This window comes from Miniopterus schreibersii, assembly GCF_964146895.1.
Source record: "Miniopterus schreibersii genome assembly, chromosome: 7".
Lineage (NCBI taxonomy): Eukaryota > Metazoa > Chordata > Mammalia > Chiroptera > Miniopteridae > Miniopterus > Miniopterus schreibersii.
In genome coordinates, this window is record NC_138108.1 from 25,407,644 (window position 1) to 25,425,662 (window position 18,019).

An 18,019-nucleotide genomic window follows, 5' to 3' on the forward strand; every position below is an offset into this window, starting at 1 on the left:
CGACAACACGTGCAGCGCGGCGTCCCCGGCCTCTCCGAGCCCCCGGGGGTGAGAGTGTGACTCCGCAAACTGCCGTGGTCGCCGTGCGCCAGCCCCCCGACGTCGCCCCTCGGCCCGCTCCTGCACCTTAGTAAAGCCTAAGGTCACCCCCACCTCTCGCCACCCACCAGGTCCCAGAGGCCTCTTCTCCCACGGGGAGGAGAGGGGGAGGCGTGCGGTGCATGGAGCTTAGCGTAACCGTCGGCTCTCCGTCCCAAGCCGTCCGAGAGCGGCCCCTGAACCCAGCCCGCGACCCGCACACGCCACGCCCCCCCGACCGCGGCCCGCTCTGCCCCGCGACGGCTCGGCGGGGCGAACACAGGCCCCCGCCCGCCCGCGCCCCTCCCTGCTTGCGGCGCCCGCCCGCCCCGCCGCCCGCGACGACGTCGCCTGCCCCTCCCCTCCCCCTCCCCTGGGGGCAGGTTCAGGCCCGGGTCCGAGCCTGCGCCCCTGCAGCTGCCAGCGCCGACGCCGCCGGCAGAGGGAGAGCCTCCTTCCCTCCGTCGGGAAACGTGGCGCCTCCTTGGTGCGACGGTGCTCTCAGACTTTAGGTTTATGGTCCTTTCCGCCGGGTTTCTGAAGAGCGTAGAGGAAGATGGAGAGCGAGTCTGGGGCGGTGAGTACAGCGGTCGGGGCCCTGGGCCCGGGGGTGGCGGGGAGAAGGGGCAGCGTGGACTCCGGCCCTAAGGGGCCGGAAGGGAGCCGTCTGGAGCCCAAACGCCCGCAATCTTGTTGGGAAGAAATGTGGCCCCGGTGCCCCAGGGAGCACAGCGAAGAGCGGCGCGTCGGCAAGCCGTCGGATTATGTCGTGGGTTCGGGAAGGCGCGGCCACGGGGCCTGGCCGGGTAGGGGCGGGCTGGGCGACCTCGGAAACGGCTGGGAGGTTTCGGGAGGCGGCGGGGGGCGGGACCCTGTGCACCAGACCCGGTCGGGCCTGAGGAACAGCTTTCCCGCCGAAACTGGCTCGGCCGCGTCTTTGACGGTCGCCCCAGCAGGGCTCAGCCCAGCCGCCCGCTGCGAGGGGTTGTCAGGGCGGCTGACAGCTCCCCTCCCCGCCTGGCCAGTGGGGACCCGAAGGCCTGAGCGACGTGGGAGGAGGGTACCCGTGGCCCAGGCCGGCCCGGACACTAACACCGAGCGCACGCCCGAGCGGATCTGGGCTGAGCGGTGGGGGGAGGGGCAGAAGGCGGAGCGGGCCAGGCAACACGGAGCCCCGCCCCGCGCCGCCGGCAGCCAATCAGCGTGCGCTACACGAGGGCCGCGGGGTTAGCTACGCACGAGACCGACGTCCGGTCGGTGCCGTTGAGGGTTCCCGCCACGGCTGCTGGCGGGTTTGTGGGGCAAAATTTCTCGCTGGTTAGCCTTTTTTTCCCTCCCGCACTTTGGTGGGGAGGGGGTGGATCCTCGTGTCAGTGCCCAAATTCACGATGACCCGAGAGAACCCGAGGAAGTTGTGTCCGCTGCCATTTCCTCCAGCACCTCGACTTGCTGGCCTCTCAGGGGAAGGAGCTTCGAGGCCGTGACTGCGACGGTTAGCCCGCCCTCTTCCTGTTGTCTTCTTTGGCAAAGTAGATGATAGAGTTCAAGGTTAATTCTCAAGGGGGGAGGTAGCGAAGGTACACTACTTTGGAGGAAATTTTTAATAAACTCTCTGGTGCTGGAAGTTGACGCAAAGGGCCCTTATCATAACCCAGTAATAGCACCTACCTACATACACTTGCTTTTTCATACATTTGCAAAATTATTGCCGGTGGGATTTGAGGCTTTAGTGTTTAACTCAGTGCATTGCTGTGCTTCTCTAAGGAGTTTAGGTGTTGCCCCTACCTGAGCCTGGTTGCAGCTACCAAAGTATTTTTTAGGTTATTATTCATACTGTATTCTAAAGCCTGCAGACTACTAGTTGGCATATCATGAGCAAGAAGAAAGGATTCATTCGTTTATTCATTAGTTCAGCAAGTATTTACTGAGTCCCTGCTATGTATCATAACTACTTTAAATGCTGTAGTGAACAAATAGGCAAAACCCCTTCCCTCATGAACATAACGTTATAGTGGAAAGAGACAGACAAACATAAGTAAATTATACATTATGTTGGAAATTGATAAGTGGTAAAGAGAAAAAGCAGTTGGAACCCACAATAGAGCAGGAGCCTTATAAACTGGAGAATGAAGTGTATTGCATGTAAAAAGTTGATGTCTTTCTTTTCTTGGTATCATTTAACTAGTTTCTCAAGATTGGAAATAAAGCACTGTGTTCACTTCTGTTCATGTCATCCCTTAATGAAAAAAATAGTAATAATGGGGTTTACTTTTATTGAAACAAATTTGAGAACAAATGCGCTCATCCATTGAATTAATTTTGCTTTTAAAAAGAATTTCATGACTGATTTTTTTTTTTTAATTGCAAGTAGGTAGTTTCTACACTCTCTAAACAGGCAGAGAGCCAATACTATATCATTATATTATTTCTAACAATACAAATCTGCAGTTGAAAAATAAAATTAAGCATCCTAGAATCATCTATTTTGGGCACTATGTCCTACAAGTAAAGTCACTGAAGTTACATATAACCTCCAAATGCCCAGAGAAGATGCTTATGTTAAGATTGGATTCCCAATTTCTTTAATTGGAAACAACAGTAATTATTAAATGTGACGACTTCTCTGTGGTTTAATAGATGTTTTTATGAACTCCCTTATTAGAGAGCTTGTGTTTTTCCCTCTTAAAACTAGATGGATAATAGAGCCCATAAGGTTCAGCCTATAGCCTCATAGTCACCACTGGCCTAGTCTTTTGTACATTTGCAGAGACTAATTTAGAGATGGATGGTTTTATTGGCTAATGAAGTGAAAGAGGAGAATAAATGTGCAAAAGAACATTCCATTATCTAAAATGAAATTCACTTTATGTATTTGTTTCTCAGAGAACTGAAATTATGAACTTTAAGCTTTTTAAAGCACTCATTTAGTACGTTAGACTGTCCCAGAGGACTGTTTAGTGTTCCTAGAAGGAAAATAATTAGCAAGTTCTTGAATTGGTTTCTCTTCAAAATTCTGTTCTCAAGTCTTCGTTTTTTTTAGATGTCTACTTAAGCATCTACTATCTTGCCACTATGCAAAGGCTTATCTGTTAATGTATATTTATTAAAACCTAAATTAGATCTCCTGACAGAATTGTTAACATATGAATATACACTGAGTGCAATTCTTTGGTATAAAAATTCATACTTATGAGTTATAGGTATATAATTTTTTTAATCCTCACCCAAGGATATGTTTAGAGAGAGTAAGAGAAAGAGAGAGAGAAACATTGATGTGAGAGGAAAACATTGATCAGTTGCCTCCTGTACACATCCCTCACCTAGGATTGAACCCTCAACCTAGGTATGTGCCCTGACCTGGAATTGAACCCACAACCTTTTGGTATAGGAGGTGATGCTCCAACCAACTGAGCAACCTGGCCAGGGCTAGGTATAGTATGATTTTTTAATGAAATCAGTTAAATCATCAAACTGACAAGTGCATTTAAAAATTGAATGTTAGAACTGAAAAACAGTGAATTTGAATGTCATTGCTTATTAACTTGTCAATGTTCTATAGCCAAAGACCACCAGGAACACACCTGTAGTTTAATAAAGTTGGGTCTATTGAATTGTTGCCCTTCGTAGGGCATACATCATGGGGCCTCTCAGTAAGATGGTGTTAGAAAGAACTTGCAGGGTTTAGGCTGGTGTTAAGTGTTTTTAGAGTGGGTTCAAGGAGAAAGGGTTTTGCTCTGAAATACATGTTGTCAGGACGTAGGAGTAATTGTATGATTGGTACCTTAATTCTTGTAGGCAAGAAAAATATATAAAGGCTAAACCTGTGACTGATAAAGAAGGAGCAGTCACTCATAATCCAGAATAGAGGGATATTTGGTCATTCTTATGGTTTCGACAATGCTTTTGTTTTTGCCAATGTTCAGACATGATTATGGAGTGGTCTTATTTTTATCTTGATCCATCACAATCACAGAGTGGCCTTGCATGATCTGATGTTGGTGCTCTTTTAACAAGAGAATACCACAGCCTAGCTGTGAGTTCTAGGCCAACTTCTAACACACCAGGACCTAGTTGGTTATGCCAGGCCAGCTCCTAGCTGCCCAGGGCTACTTTTTTCTTTCTCAAACTTCTTTTTGAGTTTAATATTCCTCCTTAATATTTATAATATTTAAATGGTATACTTAATAATAATTAACTTAAGTATGTTAAATAATATATTTAAGATTTTCCCTGTAGTGGAGTAGATTCTGCATTTCCTATGTTTATGTTGCCCCCAAAACTTATTAGCTTTAACTATAATCTTCATAAATTAGAATAAAATTAAAGTCTAAAATACATTTTATTTAAATGACTTATCTTTTTGAAAGATACATATTTTCAGCCTGCATCAAAAGTTATATCCAGTACTAAAAGTTTAAAAGAATTTTGTTTTACAGCAAACATCAAATCAGACACAAACAGATTCATTATCTTCATCCCCTAATCCTGCATCACCTGTGCCTTTGAATAACCCAACAAGTGCCCCAAGATATGGAACAGTGATCCCTAATCGCATCTTCGTAGGAGGAATTGACTTTAAGGTACCTATTTATGCATACAACATGGTGTGTTTTTTGCATTAGAAGTTATTTTATTTCTCAGAAATTGTTTCCTTGTGCAACCATAAAAGTAATAACACATTTGCTATTTATACAGTGATTAATAAGTTTCAAATTGTCTTAATCTAAAGAATCTTTTCAAAAACAATGGAGATTAAATAGAGCAAATATAATTGTGCAGTTTCACATACATGGAAATTGAGACTCATTGACCTGTCTGTAGTCTCCGAGCTACTTAGTGACAGAGTAAAGACTAGAATCCTAGTTTTCTGACTTGTAGCTCCATATTCTTCATTTCACCATATCACACTAGTTATACTTTCTTGCATAGTACTCTAGTAGCCCAAATAATAAGTGATGATAATTTGCAAAAGAAGACTCAAAAAAACACACATAAGAAATTTGTCCTATGAAATCCTATTTCTTTGCCCCAACTTTTATTTCAGATTCCTGAGTACCCTCCTAGACTTTCATCTTTCGTAAATTGCTTTCTGTCACCTAATTTAAAATTTGATCATCTAATCAGGCCTGTGCTCTTGTCCGAATAAAGCATCCTAATAGTAATATATTTAAATAATATAATCAGCTATATCAGAGAGGCATACTTTGTGATATGTCTTGTAGTATCCCCATATGGAAGGTAGTAGTAAACACCTACAGAAAAGGAATGCATGGACATTTTAAGTGGAATATACCCTTACTTCCAAGTGGATATATGGAAGGATTTTCAATCTTCCATATTTTCTATTGGAAATTACAGGGAGAGTCGCCTTTCTTAATAAAATCCTATGCCATTAGAGTATGATACTTGACCATTATAACTCACTATTTCCCTATAATCAGTGTCACAATTTGAGTAGAATTATTTTTTTCCTGCTTAAGAAATAATGAATCTTAAGCAATTATATAATTGGTTCACTAAAAATAAAGTAAGAAAAATGATTTCTTATGAAATGCTTATTTTTAAAAAGATTTTCTTTTCTGTGGAAAATGTTAATGGCAGACCATAAATATTCAAGTTAATTATTCTTTCTCAGCATTTATATTACAGCAGCTTAGTATATTTTTTTAAATAAATCATCAATAAATGTAAACCTTTGTATGGCTAGGTTACTCTAACTTACTGAAACCTACAACTACAAAATGAATTTTGGAGGCCATTGTTAAAATGTAGTCATAGCGTTGGGGTAACTACTAGAGTTCCCTCCCTTATACTTAAACCTTTTCCAAAATCATAGATAAGTGCCCAAAATGAAACAGTTTACTGTAGCAGCAAGCAGTTGAAACTTTTTAAAACTCTTCTTTTTAGAAGCCTGTAGCTCATCTCTGTAATATTTAATCATCTTGACTTTCTGTCTCCTTAACTTTTCAACAAAGTTGAGTTGGAAAATTGAGCTATTGATTCTTCTACCAGAAAATACTTTGAATTAATTTGTTTTCAAATCTTTAACAGAAATCCTTATTCTGGTGTTGATTCCATTTTGTATGTATTGAAATAAGAGTCATTCATTTATTCTTAGGTTAACTCAGTATTTGTCATCATCCAGTTTAGCAGGTTTAGGTTACTAACTAAAAAAACAATAATATATATAAGTAGTGAGGTAGCAGTGGAACTCAAGAGGCATAGCTGTGCTCTTAGGCATCTGTTTACCTGTGTCTATAAAGAAAATTTTTTTCTAGGGATATTTAAAGCTTCTCTTAAGGACAGTTATAACTGAACCAGAAAATGAAATTGCAATGAATTTAGTACGAATACGGTAGCAAAGGTGGTATGAGTCTATTCTGAGACTAATTAAAACCAGATATGCCAAAACCATCTTTGTAGACATCTTGTACCTTATAGTCTAGTTTTGACTCAATTTTTTATTTTGAATAACATCATAATGTCTGTATTTAGCTGAAATGTATATTGAGTATGATAAAGCATCTAAAAACTTTAAATCTTGTAGCTGCTTCATTGTTATCACAAATTGAGTTCAAGTACTTTTGGAAATACATGCACAGGTGCATAACCCATGGACACAGACAATAGTGCAGTGAAGGCCAGTAGGTGTGGAGGGGTCAATGGGGGATAAAGGGGACATCTGTAATACTTACATTGATTTTAATAACCTAGTGGTTTCATGTACTGTTTTATTGAGAAGTATCCTTATATTCATTCATATTATTATTTATAAAGTTTTCTGTCTCTAAAACAAGCATAAGAGTTATTTTATCAGTTAAAAAATGTTTTTTGTGTTTTCTTTCTATGTCATTAGACAAATGAAAATGACTTAAGAAAATTTTTTTCCCAATATGGGTCTGTAAAAGAAGTGAAGATTGTAAATGACAGAGCTGGAGTGTCTAAAGGGTTAGTATCACTATAGATAGTACATAGAATTAACAATTGTATTTTTATTGGGTTACTAGGTTTTGTATGCTATCTTACTTTGGTTCCATTTTTTAAAAAGAGAATTTTGTGCACTCCTCTTTCCTCCTACATTTTGATCTTAAAGGTATTCTTGCATGGGCTAAGGGACCATTCAGTGTTACATAGCAAGCACTTAATTTTGAGTAGGTATTGTCCAGTAGTTTAAGGAGCCAGAAACTAAAGGAATCAGATACTTTGGGAACTGTATACCTGCTTTAGACTAAAGAGAGCTTTATTTGAAAGAAGCTGACACAAAGGAATAGCTGTAGGTTGTACCTCAGAGACCTAATGATGGGACTGATCTGAGAAATATAACTCAGGAATAATTTTTAATTTATTAATCAAGGAGAATGAAAATTGAGAAGAAAGCAGTAGGATTTTTCTGGAAATGTCTAATGACCTTAGAGCTGTTTCAGGGGCTTGAATGTATATGCAAAAGGCAAATTTCAGAGAATTAAAAGGTATTTATATAGTGTACTCACTTAAGAAATTTGCGAAGTTAAAGAAAATGGTTAAGGCACTTGAGATCAGTGAAAGATTGTAGTTGTTTTCTTGAAAGAAAGACAAGACATACATATTTATAGGCATGAGAGAAAGGACCAATGAGGTGATAGAAAACTAGATTAGTGGGAAACAACATATGACAAATGGATACTTTGGAAGAGATGAGATTCTGCAGAGAGGTTATTTCTAAACAAATGAGATACTTCCTCAGACTGATGAACAATATTAGGATAAAGTGAGATTGTACTTCTTTTGTTTGGCTAATAGAATTTGCAGTATTTTGGTAATGTCCATATTTTATCATTGAAAATCACATAGAAATACATATAAACTATTTTGTGCTTTTTCCACTGGGTGGTGCGTGTGTTCTACCAAAAAATTTAGTGTAAAAACATTTCCTTAACCCTTGTTTAATGTTTAGGCAAATAGTGAAATAGAAATTCATTTGTTAGAAAAAGAAACTTTATATATAATACAATAATTGTGACTTTAAGAAAATAAGATACTTAGCACTACCCAAAAAAGTTTCCTTAAGTTATCTTAAATAGAAATTACATTTTGGAAGGATAGGCTTTTTTATTTCTTTCTTTTTGTCTACCTATTTTGGCTTTTTTGAACATGTATTTGTATCTTGAACATTATATGAATTATACTCTGAAGGTGACAATTATATATGAAAAGTAGATGTAAAGTTTGTATTGTACATATTTCTAATTTAATTTGCTTGGGAAATATATAATAATTATATTATCAGTTTATATGTGCTCATAATAGTAATTAATACCTTTGTATACTTAACAATGTAAAAATGTTTGTTGTGTTGAAATTTTTTAATTAAAAATTTTTTTCCTACTTTGATTTTTATTTAAGCCAAACTTCTATTATTTTAAAAAGAGATTATTGCTCTTGACTAAAATTTATTGCATCCTAATTTGTAAGCTAGAACATATATCTCATGCTCTTCTGCCTTATACAGTTCAAGTCTGAAACTGTTTCAAGAACCCTGAGTTATTTTCTTTTAGTTCCCTGACTGTAAAAGAAGGTGATAGTGTTTAGTTACACTATCCTCCAAAAATTCTCCTAAGTTTTTTATGTTGGTGCATCATAGAAAAATGCTCACTCCTACAGTGGCCCATTCTTAAAAAACAAATTTTTTTTTTAAATCTTAATATAACTGTAAAGTAATGTTCTAAGAAAATAATTAATTCATTTATTTAGGTATGGTTTTGTCACTTTTGAAACACAAGAGGATGCACAAAAAATTTTACAAGAGGTAAGATCTTTTAATGTATTTAACTTTATATTTGGAACTTCTTTCTTTGAAAATAATTGTTTGTGGTATTTGCTTTAATAGTAGGGTTAGTACAATGATCAATTGCTTAAAAAAATTCACTTACTTGCATCTTAAGATTGGCATTGGTCTCCAAAAAAATTGAATTAGTAAAAAATTACAGAGGAACTTTATCTGCAGAAAAACAAATTTCAAGTCATTACATGAGTATGGTTGTGGAGTTGTAATATAACTTTTCACTTTATTTGCTTTAAACTAAGAACTTGAGGATATATCTTTTCTGAGTGTTAATAGCACTTTGAATTCCTCAAAAACAGTACAAATATGGATTTTTTTGAATGAGGTTATCTGATGTTATTTCCCTCCTATGAAAAACTTTATGTGAACTAAGAACAGTTGTAGAAAAAATCTGTGGCCTGCAGTTCAGTATAATAACTTGAAATTTGGCAAATGTAACATTTGATTTTTTAGAAAAAATAGGTTTTGAGTTGTATATTATTAAATCATATGCACTCAATTCTCCTTGCTTGTAGCAACAATATTCTATAAAGTCACTACAAATACTGAATTAGCAAATATTGAATTCCTGTTTCTAGAAGAAATACAGGGCTAGGTCCCACAAGCTTCTACCCACAATATTTTCATCAACCAATCAATACATAATTTTGTTTTATGTATGTTTCTGTTTAAAGATATACTTAATATTTATTATGGATTCATTAATATTGATGTCATAGCCAACAGCACTATAACTCGTGCCTGAGTTAAGCCCATCTAACCTTCTCCATAAGGCACATGGCAGCCTTCTTACACTTAAGAACACTAACCAGCACTTCAGCATTACACTCAAAGGCTGTTTTAAGTAGCAATATCACCAACATGACAAAAATGCAAAACACATGGCACTAGATAGAACACAAAAAGGACACTTATTTACAGTATAAAAGCTGAAATAAGGCAGTGTCTCCTTCTCTGACCTCAGCTGGGACCATGTGTGTCAGGCAACTCAAATTTTTCACCTCTCTCTTCTTCTTGGCCAATAACCACTAAATTGCCACGAATATTGATTTTGGGATTACAGATAAATTTTAATGAGTAGGTTAATTTCCAGAGTTCCGTGAATAGAGGATTGACTGTCTTTCAGGTGAGGAATTAGAGTCAGAGCACTGAAACCAAGATTTGGACCAAGATCTGTTTAAATCCAAAGACTTTTGCCCTTTCCACCATGCCTTGCTGCTGCTATCAAAGAATGTTACAGTCTAAATTTTAAAAAATGTTTCTAACTAATTTTCCTTATTGGTTTTATAAACAATAGTACCAAAATAATAAAATAATTTATTTTTTCTTATTCTAGGCTGAAAAACTTAATTATAAGGATAAGAAACTAAACATCGGTCCCGCAATAAGAAAACAACAAGTAGGGATCCCTCGTATGTATTGACAACTAATGTATTTTTCAGTATTTTTACATGGTTCTTTTTTGAAATATTAAACCTTCTATAGAATTTCATTAAAATGTCAGGTTCCTTTCATTTAATAAAGTTACTTTGGCAGAGTTAGTGGCCAAATGAATATTTCTCATCACAAATTAATATATATTAGATTGGGGAGGCTAGGGGAAAATTAACCTGAATAATGATGCTTAAATATAATCCATATAGTTACATCTTTGAAGAAAAAATCAGATAAAAATAGAATTTGAAATTGCAAAAGTAATTGGAAGTAATTTAGAGTCACTAATTAGAAACTTGTCTAATTACAAAAGTAATTTAAAATTAGACTAAAAGTACTGAACATTAAAATATAGACCCAATATCAGAAGCTTGGTTGCATGATTTATTCTGTGTCATAATTATCAGAAGGAACAGTCCCTAAAGCTTTAAGAATTGGCCAAGTTATGTGCTGTCCTTAAATTTCTGTAATGCTTTAGCTCTTCCCTTTTTTCCCTCACTCCCATTTATTAAATTAGGCATCTTTACAGTTTTTACCTATAATATTTATTAAAATCTCTAACAGAGTCTTCAACTAGAAGGTGCAACTTCACATTAAATTAGTAACTAAATTTTCTTTTAATTCTCAGCCAAGGATATTTTTTCCTTTGATTTTTTTAGAGAGAATGAAAGGGAGGGAAGGAGGGAGAGAGAGAGAAAAAGAGAAACATCAATGTGAGAGACATTGGTTGGTTGCCTTATGCACGTGCCCCGACCAGGGCCAGGGATCAAATCTGCAACTCAGGTACATGCCCTTGACTGGAAATTGAACCCGCAACCCTTCGGTGCATGGGCCGGTGCTCTAACCACTGAACAAAAATGGCCATGGTAGTAACTAAATTTTCTTATTCTTTATCTCTGTCCTGGCGTCTACTGGAATGTTTAAAACATTAGGTACTTATTATATATCTGTTTACAAATTAATAGATTGTAAGTTAACAGATATCTGCTTTAATTTTGATTTGGTATTTATCAATTTAGAAGATAACTGAATTGTCCTCAGTAGGTTGATACTTCAAAATGAAAAGCATTAAATATGGCAGTCTGCTGAATATTTATAAACTGTTGTTAGTTGCAAGAGTTAAGTTGTACTATGTAGTAATGGTTCTTTAGAAGCCCATTATCACCAGCGATAGGTACAGGTTCATATTATGACCCACACGTTGCTAAAAATAGAACATAAATCAGAACTATGGCGAATGCTTTCAAACAGATGAATAGTTATTTAAGAACTATTCAGTGCAAGGGTCAGTGGTACAGGTTTTCCTTTATTTCATTTAATCTTTACAGCAACCCATGAGGTATTATTAGCTCTATTTTATAAATAGAAAATTCCATCTTAGAAATGTAAAGTCATTGTTTTAGACACATTCCTGCTGAAATACTCTTCATTGTAGAGGAGAGTTGATCTTGGCATGTTGTGGGTCTTAACCCAATGAAGCATGCCATAATTACAAATTTTCTCTAAAGTCTCGTGTTGTGTAAAAGTATCATGCACGATTTGCATTCTGTTCCATAATGTTGTATTGTTTATTTTAATACTAAAAAATGTTTCCTAAAAATAATTATTTGAGTAAAACTGATTCTGTAGGAAGATCATTGTTCAGCCTGTGCCTTTTCATATTTCCTGGCATACCATCTCATGCCCAAATTTGAGAAGAGTAGGGTTAAATAACTTAACTAAATGCTAGCCTTAGCCTTCAAACCCAGTACTGTTTGACTCCAAAGCTCTTTTTACTTTTCTACAAAGAAATAATAATTATTGAAAGTCCGTTTGTAAAATAAAAGGGATTCTTATCTCAAATTTTTTTTCAAGTCTTGTCACTTCTTTTTTCTGTCCCCCATTACCAACTTTCTAGTGCCAGCTGCATACCTTGTCCAACCCATCAGACACAAGGCAGCCAGAGCAGTCTTTCAAAAGTTCACATTTTGTCATGTTGTTCTCTGCTTATTTTGAGCCGTTCTTCCCTTTTCTTTCCATGCTTTAGCCATCTCTCCTCCTCTAAGTTTCAGAGCATACCATACTCCTAAAATACTGTTTCTTTGCCATCCCATTCCCATCCCATTTATGTTTTAAATCTCAGCCCAAACATTATTTTCTCACAAATGCTCCATACATACATACATAATATGTATGTATATACACATATATATTAAATGTTCAGCTTAGTAACCTTTACTACCCAGCATAATACCCTGTACTACGTCTTCATGTGTTTATGAAAATTGTATTTAATTAATTAATTGTGTAATTAGCTAATGACTGTCTTCCCCATCAGAACTTCTATGAAGATAGAGACTATGGCATGTCCCTTTTTTTTTTCTTTTTGACAGTATCACCAGGGCCTAGTTCAATGCCTTGTAATATTACTCACTGAAAATTTATTTCTTTCACAGATAAATCTGTGGTTACTTGATGATCTTTGGAGGGGAGGGAAATCCACGAACCTCCTGAATTGTATACAAAATTCTGAATGTATATGACTTTCATCAGAATCTCTATAAAGGATCAAGTTGAGAATCATTAAAATAAGCAATACTAGATGAAATGCAGTGAAAATGTAAAAGTTGAGAAGTAGTAGTACTACTTAAAGTGATAGGCCAGTACTGCTTATAGTGTGCTATACAGCCAGCAACTGTTCACTTGGAATCTGTCAAAATGCAAATCCTTAGGTCCTGTCTCAAACTTACTGAATCAAAATATTTGGAGATGGAGTCTTGGAATTTGTATTCTAATAAGCTGTCTATGCAACTCTAATGTATGTTATATCTTGAGAGCAGAAGGAAGATTGCCAGTTCCCTTAATTTATATAAACTTGCTGGTCAGGTACTTAATCTAACTTGGCTAATATAAATTTTAAAGTCTCCTGGACAAAGATGATAGGTGATGATGGTCGATAGATCATGATGATAGATGATGATGATAGATAGATGATGATAGATAGACGATAGATAGATAGATAGATAGATAGATAGATAGATAGATAGACAGACAGACAGACAGACAGACAGACAGACAGACAGATAGATAGATAGATAGATAGATAGATAGATAATGATGGATAGATGATGGATAGATGATGGATGGATGGATGGATGGATGGATGGATGGATGGATGGATGGATGGATGATAGGTTGATTTTGGGGGGAGAGTATACCTAACTTAGACTGGGAAAAGAGATGAGGAACCCAGAATTAGCCACATGAAGATTTGTGGTTATGTTTGCAACAGCAGCAGTTGTAGCAAAGGAAGATTAGAGCATAAAAGAAAATCATAACATGAATGAATGCTTGCTTATAGTAGATCCAGAGAATTTGTAGAGTGGAACCAAAATATTCAAGAAAGTAGAATCTCCTCCAGGTTTACTGCCTGCCTCCTCATTGGCCTTTTACAAATAAAAGGTCTTACTAAAGTCTTAGGAACTTCACTATAGTGCCTATATAGTAAATAAATTATATATAATTTATATTTGTAAAAGTAATGTCTTTGCTGATAATCTGCTAAGTTTTGTGTTTCATTTTACTGATATTAAAATCTGAATTGGTGAAATTTTAATATTCCTTATTAAACTTGTTTCTTTTTTATTCACCTTAAGCTAATAAAAACTCTAAGATAGTAAGTCAATTTTTACTGTAGCTATATAGGTGGGTTAAGATAAACATTTTTCAGTGTTCAGAAATTACATTTTTTAAAGTTAAATTTAACTTTTCAATTATTACTTAATCTTTACTTTAGGTTCCAGTGTAATGCCAGCAGCTGGAACAATGTACCTAACAACTTCAACTGGATATCCTTACACTTATCATAATGGTGTTGCTTATTTTCATACTCCAGAGGTAACTTCTGTCCCACCACCTTGGCCTGTAAGTAATTTCATTTTAGAGGGTTTCCATCTATTACTGTCAATTTTTTTTTTTTTTTAAATATATCTTTATTGATTTCAGAGAGAGGAAAGGAGAGGAGAGGGAGAAAGATAGAAACATCAATGATGAGAGAGTCATTGATCCAGCCCGCAACCCGGGCATGTGCCCTGACCGGGAATCGAACCCTGTTCACCTGGATCCTAGGTCGACGCTCAACTGCTGAGCCATGCCCAGCTGGGCTATTACTGTCAATTTTTAAAATAGTTTATTTCTGAAATATGTCAACCACAGACAAGTACAAATAATAATATAATAGCCAGGTAGCTACCACTCAAGTTTAGTATATGTTAACATTTTGCCATATTTAAGTTTTTATATTGGGGAGAAAAAATATGATAAATTCAAATAAAGTCTCTTTGTCCCCATTCTCTTACCCTCTTTTCTTCCTCAGAGGTAAGCAGAATGTCTTTCCTGTTTTATATGTTTTTACTACAAATGTAGGTATGCTTGAGCAATATATGGTATTACTTTAGGTTGTTTTTAAACACATACATAAATAAGTCTTTGAGATTAAACCATGTTGAGTCCAATATTTCTAGTTCACTTATTTTTAAATTTTATAATATTCTATTGTATGAGTGTATATTGAGGGACATTTTAAGTTTTTTCTACAATCAGTACAAAAATGAATATGCAGATCTTGTATGTATTGTATAAGAGTTTAAGACTAGTCTTCGAAGCTTTTTGCTTATATATCTTCTAAATTTTTTTTGAAAAATTATGAATACTCTCATTTTTAAGTTGATATCTGAAATTTATCATAATTTTAAATAGTTTAGGCGTATTATATATATATACTGTGGATTTGCTTTAGATACATTTTTTTTAAACTTTGTAGCTATAGATTTTGTTTAAGAATAGAAAATGTCCTCTGTGTGGTGATGGATGTTAAACTAGACTTATTGTGATGATCCTTTCGTATACATATATCACATTGTTATGTTGTACACCGGAAACTAAGATAATGTTATATGTCAGTTATATCTCAATTTTTAGAAAAGGAAAAAGAATGGAAAGTATCTTTTCTATAACTCAGTTAACAAAACTAGTCAACCAAATAATACTGGTTAATCAAAATTTATTTTCTCTTTTAAACTTCTGACTTTATTTTTAAGTTCATATAAATGAGTTAATATGTACCCTTTTGACCGTCATGTAATTTTTTTTTTTTTACTGGATGAAATAAGGTATTTCTCCTTTAATATTTCTTATCCAAAACAAGATGGCAGCATAGGTAACAGGTGTAGCCGCCGCCTCCCACAACCACATCAAAATTACGTGTAAAATACAGAACAACCATCACTCAGAACTTCCTGAAGTCTAGCTGCACAGAAGTCCTACAACCAGGGAACTGAAGAAGCATCAAGACTGGTAGGAGGGCCGGAAGGGCGGATTGGGGCTGAATCCTGGAGACTCGGCCACAGTCCCGTGGTTTAAACCCGGGAGGGATATCTCAGAGGTGGAGGTTTCCCAGAGGAGTGAGGGGTCCCAGCCCCACATCAGGCCCCCAGCCCAGGGCTCCAAGGCCAGGAAGAGAAGTCCCCACAACTTCGGACTGTGAAAAACAGCGAGGACTGTCACTGAGGGACGCAAGACTGCAGGAGTCCCAGGCTTTCCTCTTAAAGGGCCGGCACACAGACTCATTCAGACATGCTCCCTCTGAGCTCCAGAGCCGGGCAAGCAGCGTGAAAGGAACCTGGGACACTTGGGGAGGAACTAACTTGCCTGAAATTGGGGCAAGAGCTGGAGGGGCAGCTTTCTCCCAGACAGAAGAGCTGGCAGAGGCCATTGCTCCTTTGGCAAGCCCTGCCACCACAGAGACAGCAGGCAGGCGCCATATTTGAATCTCCAGCACCTGGCTCACACCTTTGTCCCCACCCTATTGATTCCCGGAGACCGTGCCCCTCCCTACCTGCAAGCTCATCCAAGCCATTTCCAGTGGCTTTTCTATGCAAGTGGCCTCTCAAGCCTCATGCTTAGGATTTTCCTAAAATCTCTCAAGTCACAGCATGTCCTGTACCACTTGATAAGTGGCCCCGGCCTGGCACTAGTGGCAGCCTGTATTGGTTCATGGCTTGGCCTCTCCTGGACACCTCCAAGTCCAGCACAAGTAGCAGCCAACTACAGTTTGCTGTGTAGTTGGGTGGCCCTGGGCAAGGCACTGGCACAGGCTGACTTTGCACCTCCAGGAGCCCCAGAGACAGTGCACCTGGTGGTCAGACTCAACCATGCTGGATTCTAACCCTAACACATCCACAAGTTACACACTCAATGGGCGTACTTGGTGAACACCAAAGCTCCACTGAAGTAAATCCTGCTACATAGGGGTGTCTCTAGCACAGTAGCCCTTTGGCTGTAGCTGCCAAATTGGCCTGGGGGTCAGTTCCTCCCAGTGACGCCAACAGCAACCAAGACTCAACTACAACAGGACAGTGCACACAGCCCACACAGGGGAGCACCTAGAAGGCCCAGCTCAGGTGACTGGGGAGGCTGAGCCACTGGATCCTACAGGACACCTACTACACAAAGCCACTCTACAAATTCCAGGAGACATAGCAGCTCTACCTAATACATAGAAACAAACACGTGGAAGCAGCCAAAATGTGGAGGCAAAGAAACATGTCACAAAGGAAAGAACAGAAGAAATCTCCAGAAAAGGAACTACATGAAATAGAACCAAGCAAGCTACTAGATACAGAGTTCAGAATTATGGTTGTAAGGATGCTCAAGGATATTGGTAAGACTATTACAAAAACAAATGAGAAAATCGATGACATAATAAAGTACCATTCAGAAATGAAGGCTACACAAACTGAAATGAATAATTTACAGGGAATCAACAGTATGGTAGAGGACACTGAGAATCAAATCAGCAATTTGGAACATCAGGCAACAAAAAAACACTCAACCAGAAGATCAAAAAGAAAAAATAATCCAGAAACATGACATTGAAAACCTATTTAAAAAAATAATGACAGAAAACTTCCCCTACCTGGGGAAAGAAATAGACTTACAAGTCCAGGAAGCATAGAGAGTCCTAAACAAGAAGGACCCAAAGAGGCCCACATCGAGACACATCATAATTAAAATGCCAAAGGTTAAAGACAAAGAGAGAATCTTAAAAGCAGCAAAAGAAAAGCAGTTAGTTACCTACAAGGGAGCACCCATACGACTGTCAGCTGATTTCTAAACAGAAACCTTGCAGGCCAGAAGGGAGTGGCTAGAAATATTCAAAGTGATGAAAAACAAGAACCTACAACTAAGATTACTCTACCCAGTAAGCTATCATTTAGAATTGAAAGTCAGATAAAGAGCTCAGACAAGGAAAAGCTAAAGGAGTTCATCACTACCAGACCAGTACTACATGAAATGTTGAAGGGTCTTCTTTAAGAAGAAGCTAATAAACAAAAGGACCTCACAAATGAAATAGATCCAGAGACATTGACGCATGCAACAGATGATCATATTTCAAAAGGAAGGGGAAAGAGGGGTGGAGGGTGGGAAGAGATTAACCAAAGAAGTTATATGCATATATGTATAACCCATGGACACAAACAATAACGGGGTGAAGGCCTGGGGAGGGGGTGGGAGTGAGTTGGGGGGGTCAATTGGAGGGGAAATGAGACACCTGTAATACTTTCAACACTAAAGATAAATTTTTTTTAAAATGTATAACAAGGAAATAGGATGTTGATTATTTATTAGTCAGAAATCAGTGGCAAA

The 18,019-nt window shown here is 37.8% G+C and overlaps 1 protein-coding gene across 2 annotated transcripts in view; it reads left to right on the plus strand.

The window, feature by feature from the left end:
• Positions 1 to 634: 634 nt before the first annotated feature.
• BOLL (boule homolog, RNA binding protein) overlaps positions 635 to 18,019 on the plus strand; it is a gene marked incomplete at both ends in the record, with an annotated part of 54,619 nt that continues 37,234 nt past the window's right edge. For both annotated transcript variants that reach the window (XM_081142145.1, XM_081142146.1), the window contains 6 exons: positions 635 to 655; positions 4,515 to 4,658; positions 6,935 to 7,026; positions 8,809 to 8,863; positions 10,236 to 10,311; positions 14,109 to 14,236. In XM_081142145.1, the coding sequence (XP_080998271.1) occupies positions 635 to 655; positions 4,515 to 4,658; positions 6,935 to 7,026; positions 8,809 to 8,863; positions 10,236 to 10,311; positions 14,109 to 14,236 (516 nt within the window). The remainder of the gene's footprint in view (positions 656 to 4,514; positions 4,659 to 6,934; positions 7,027 to 8,808; positions 8,864 to 10,235; positions 10,312 to 14,108; positions 14,237 to 18,019) is intronic.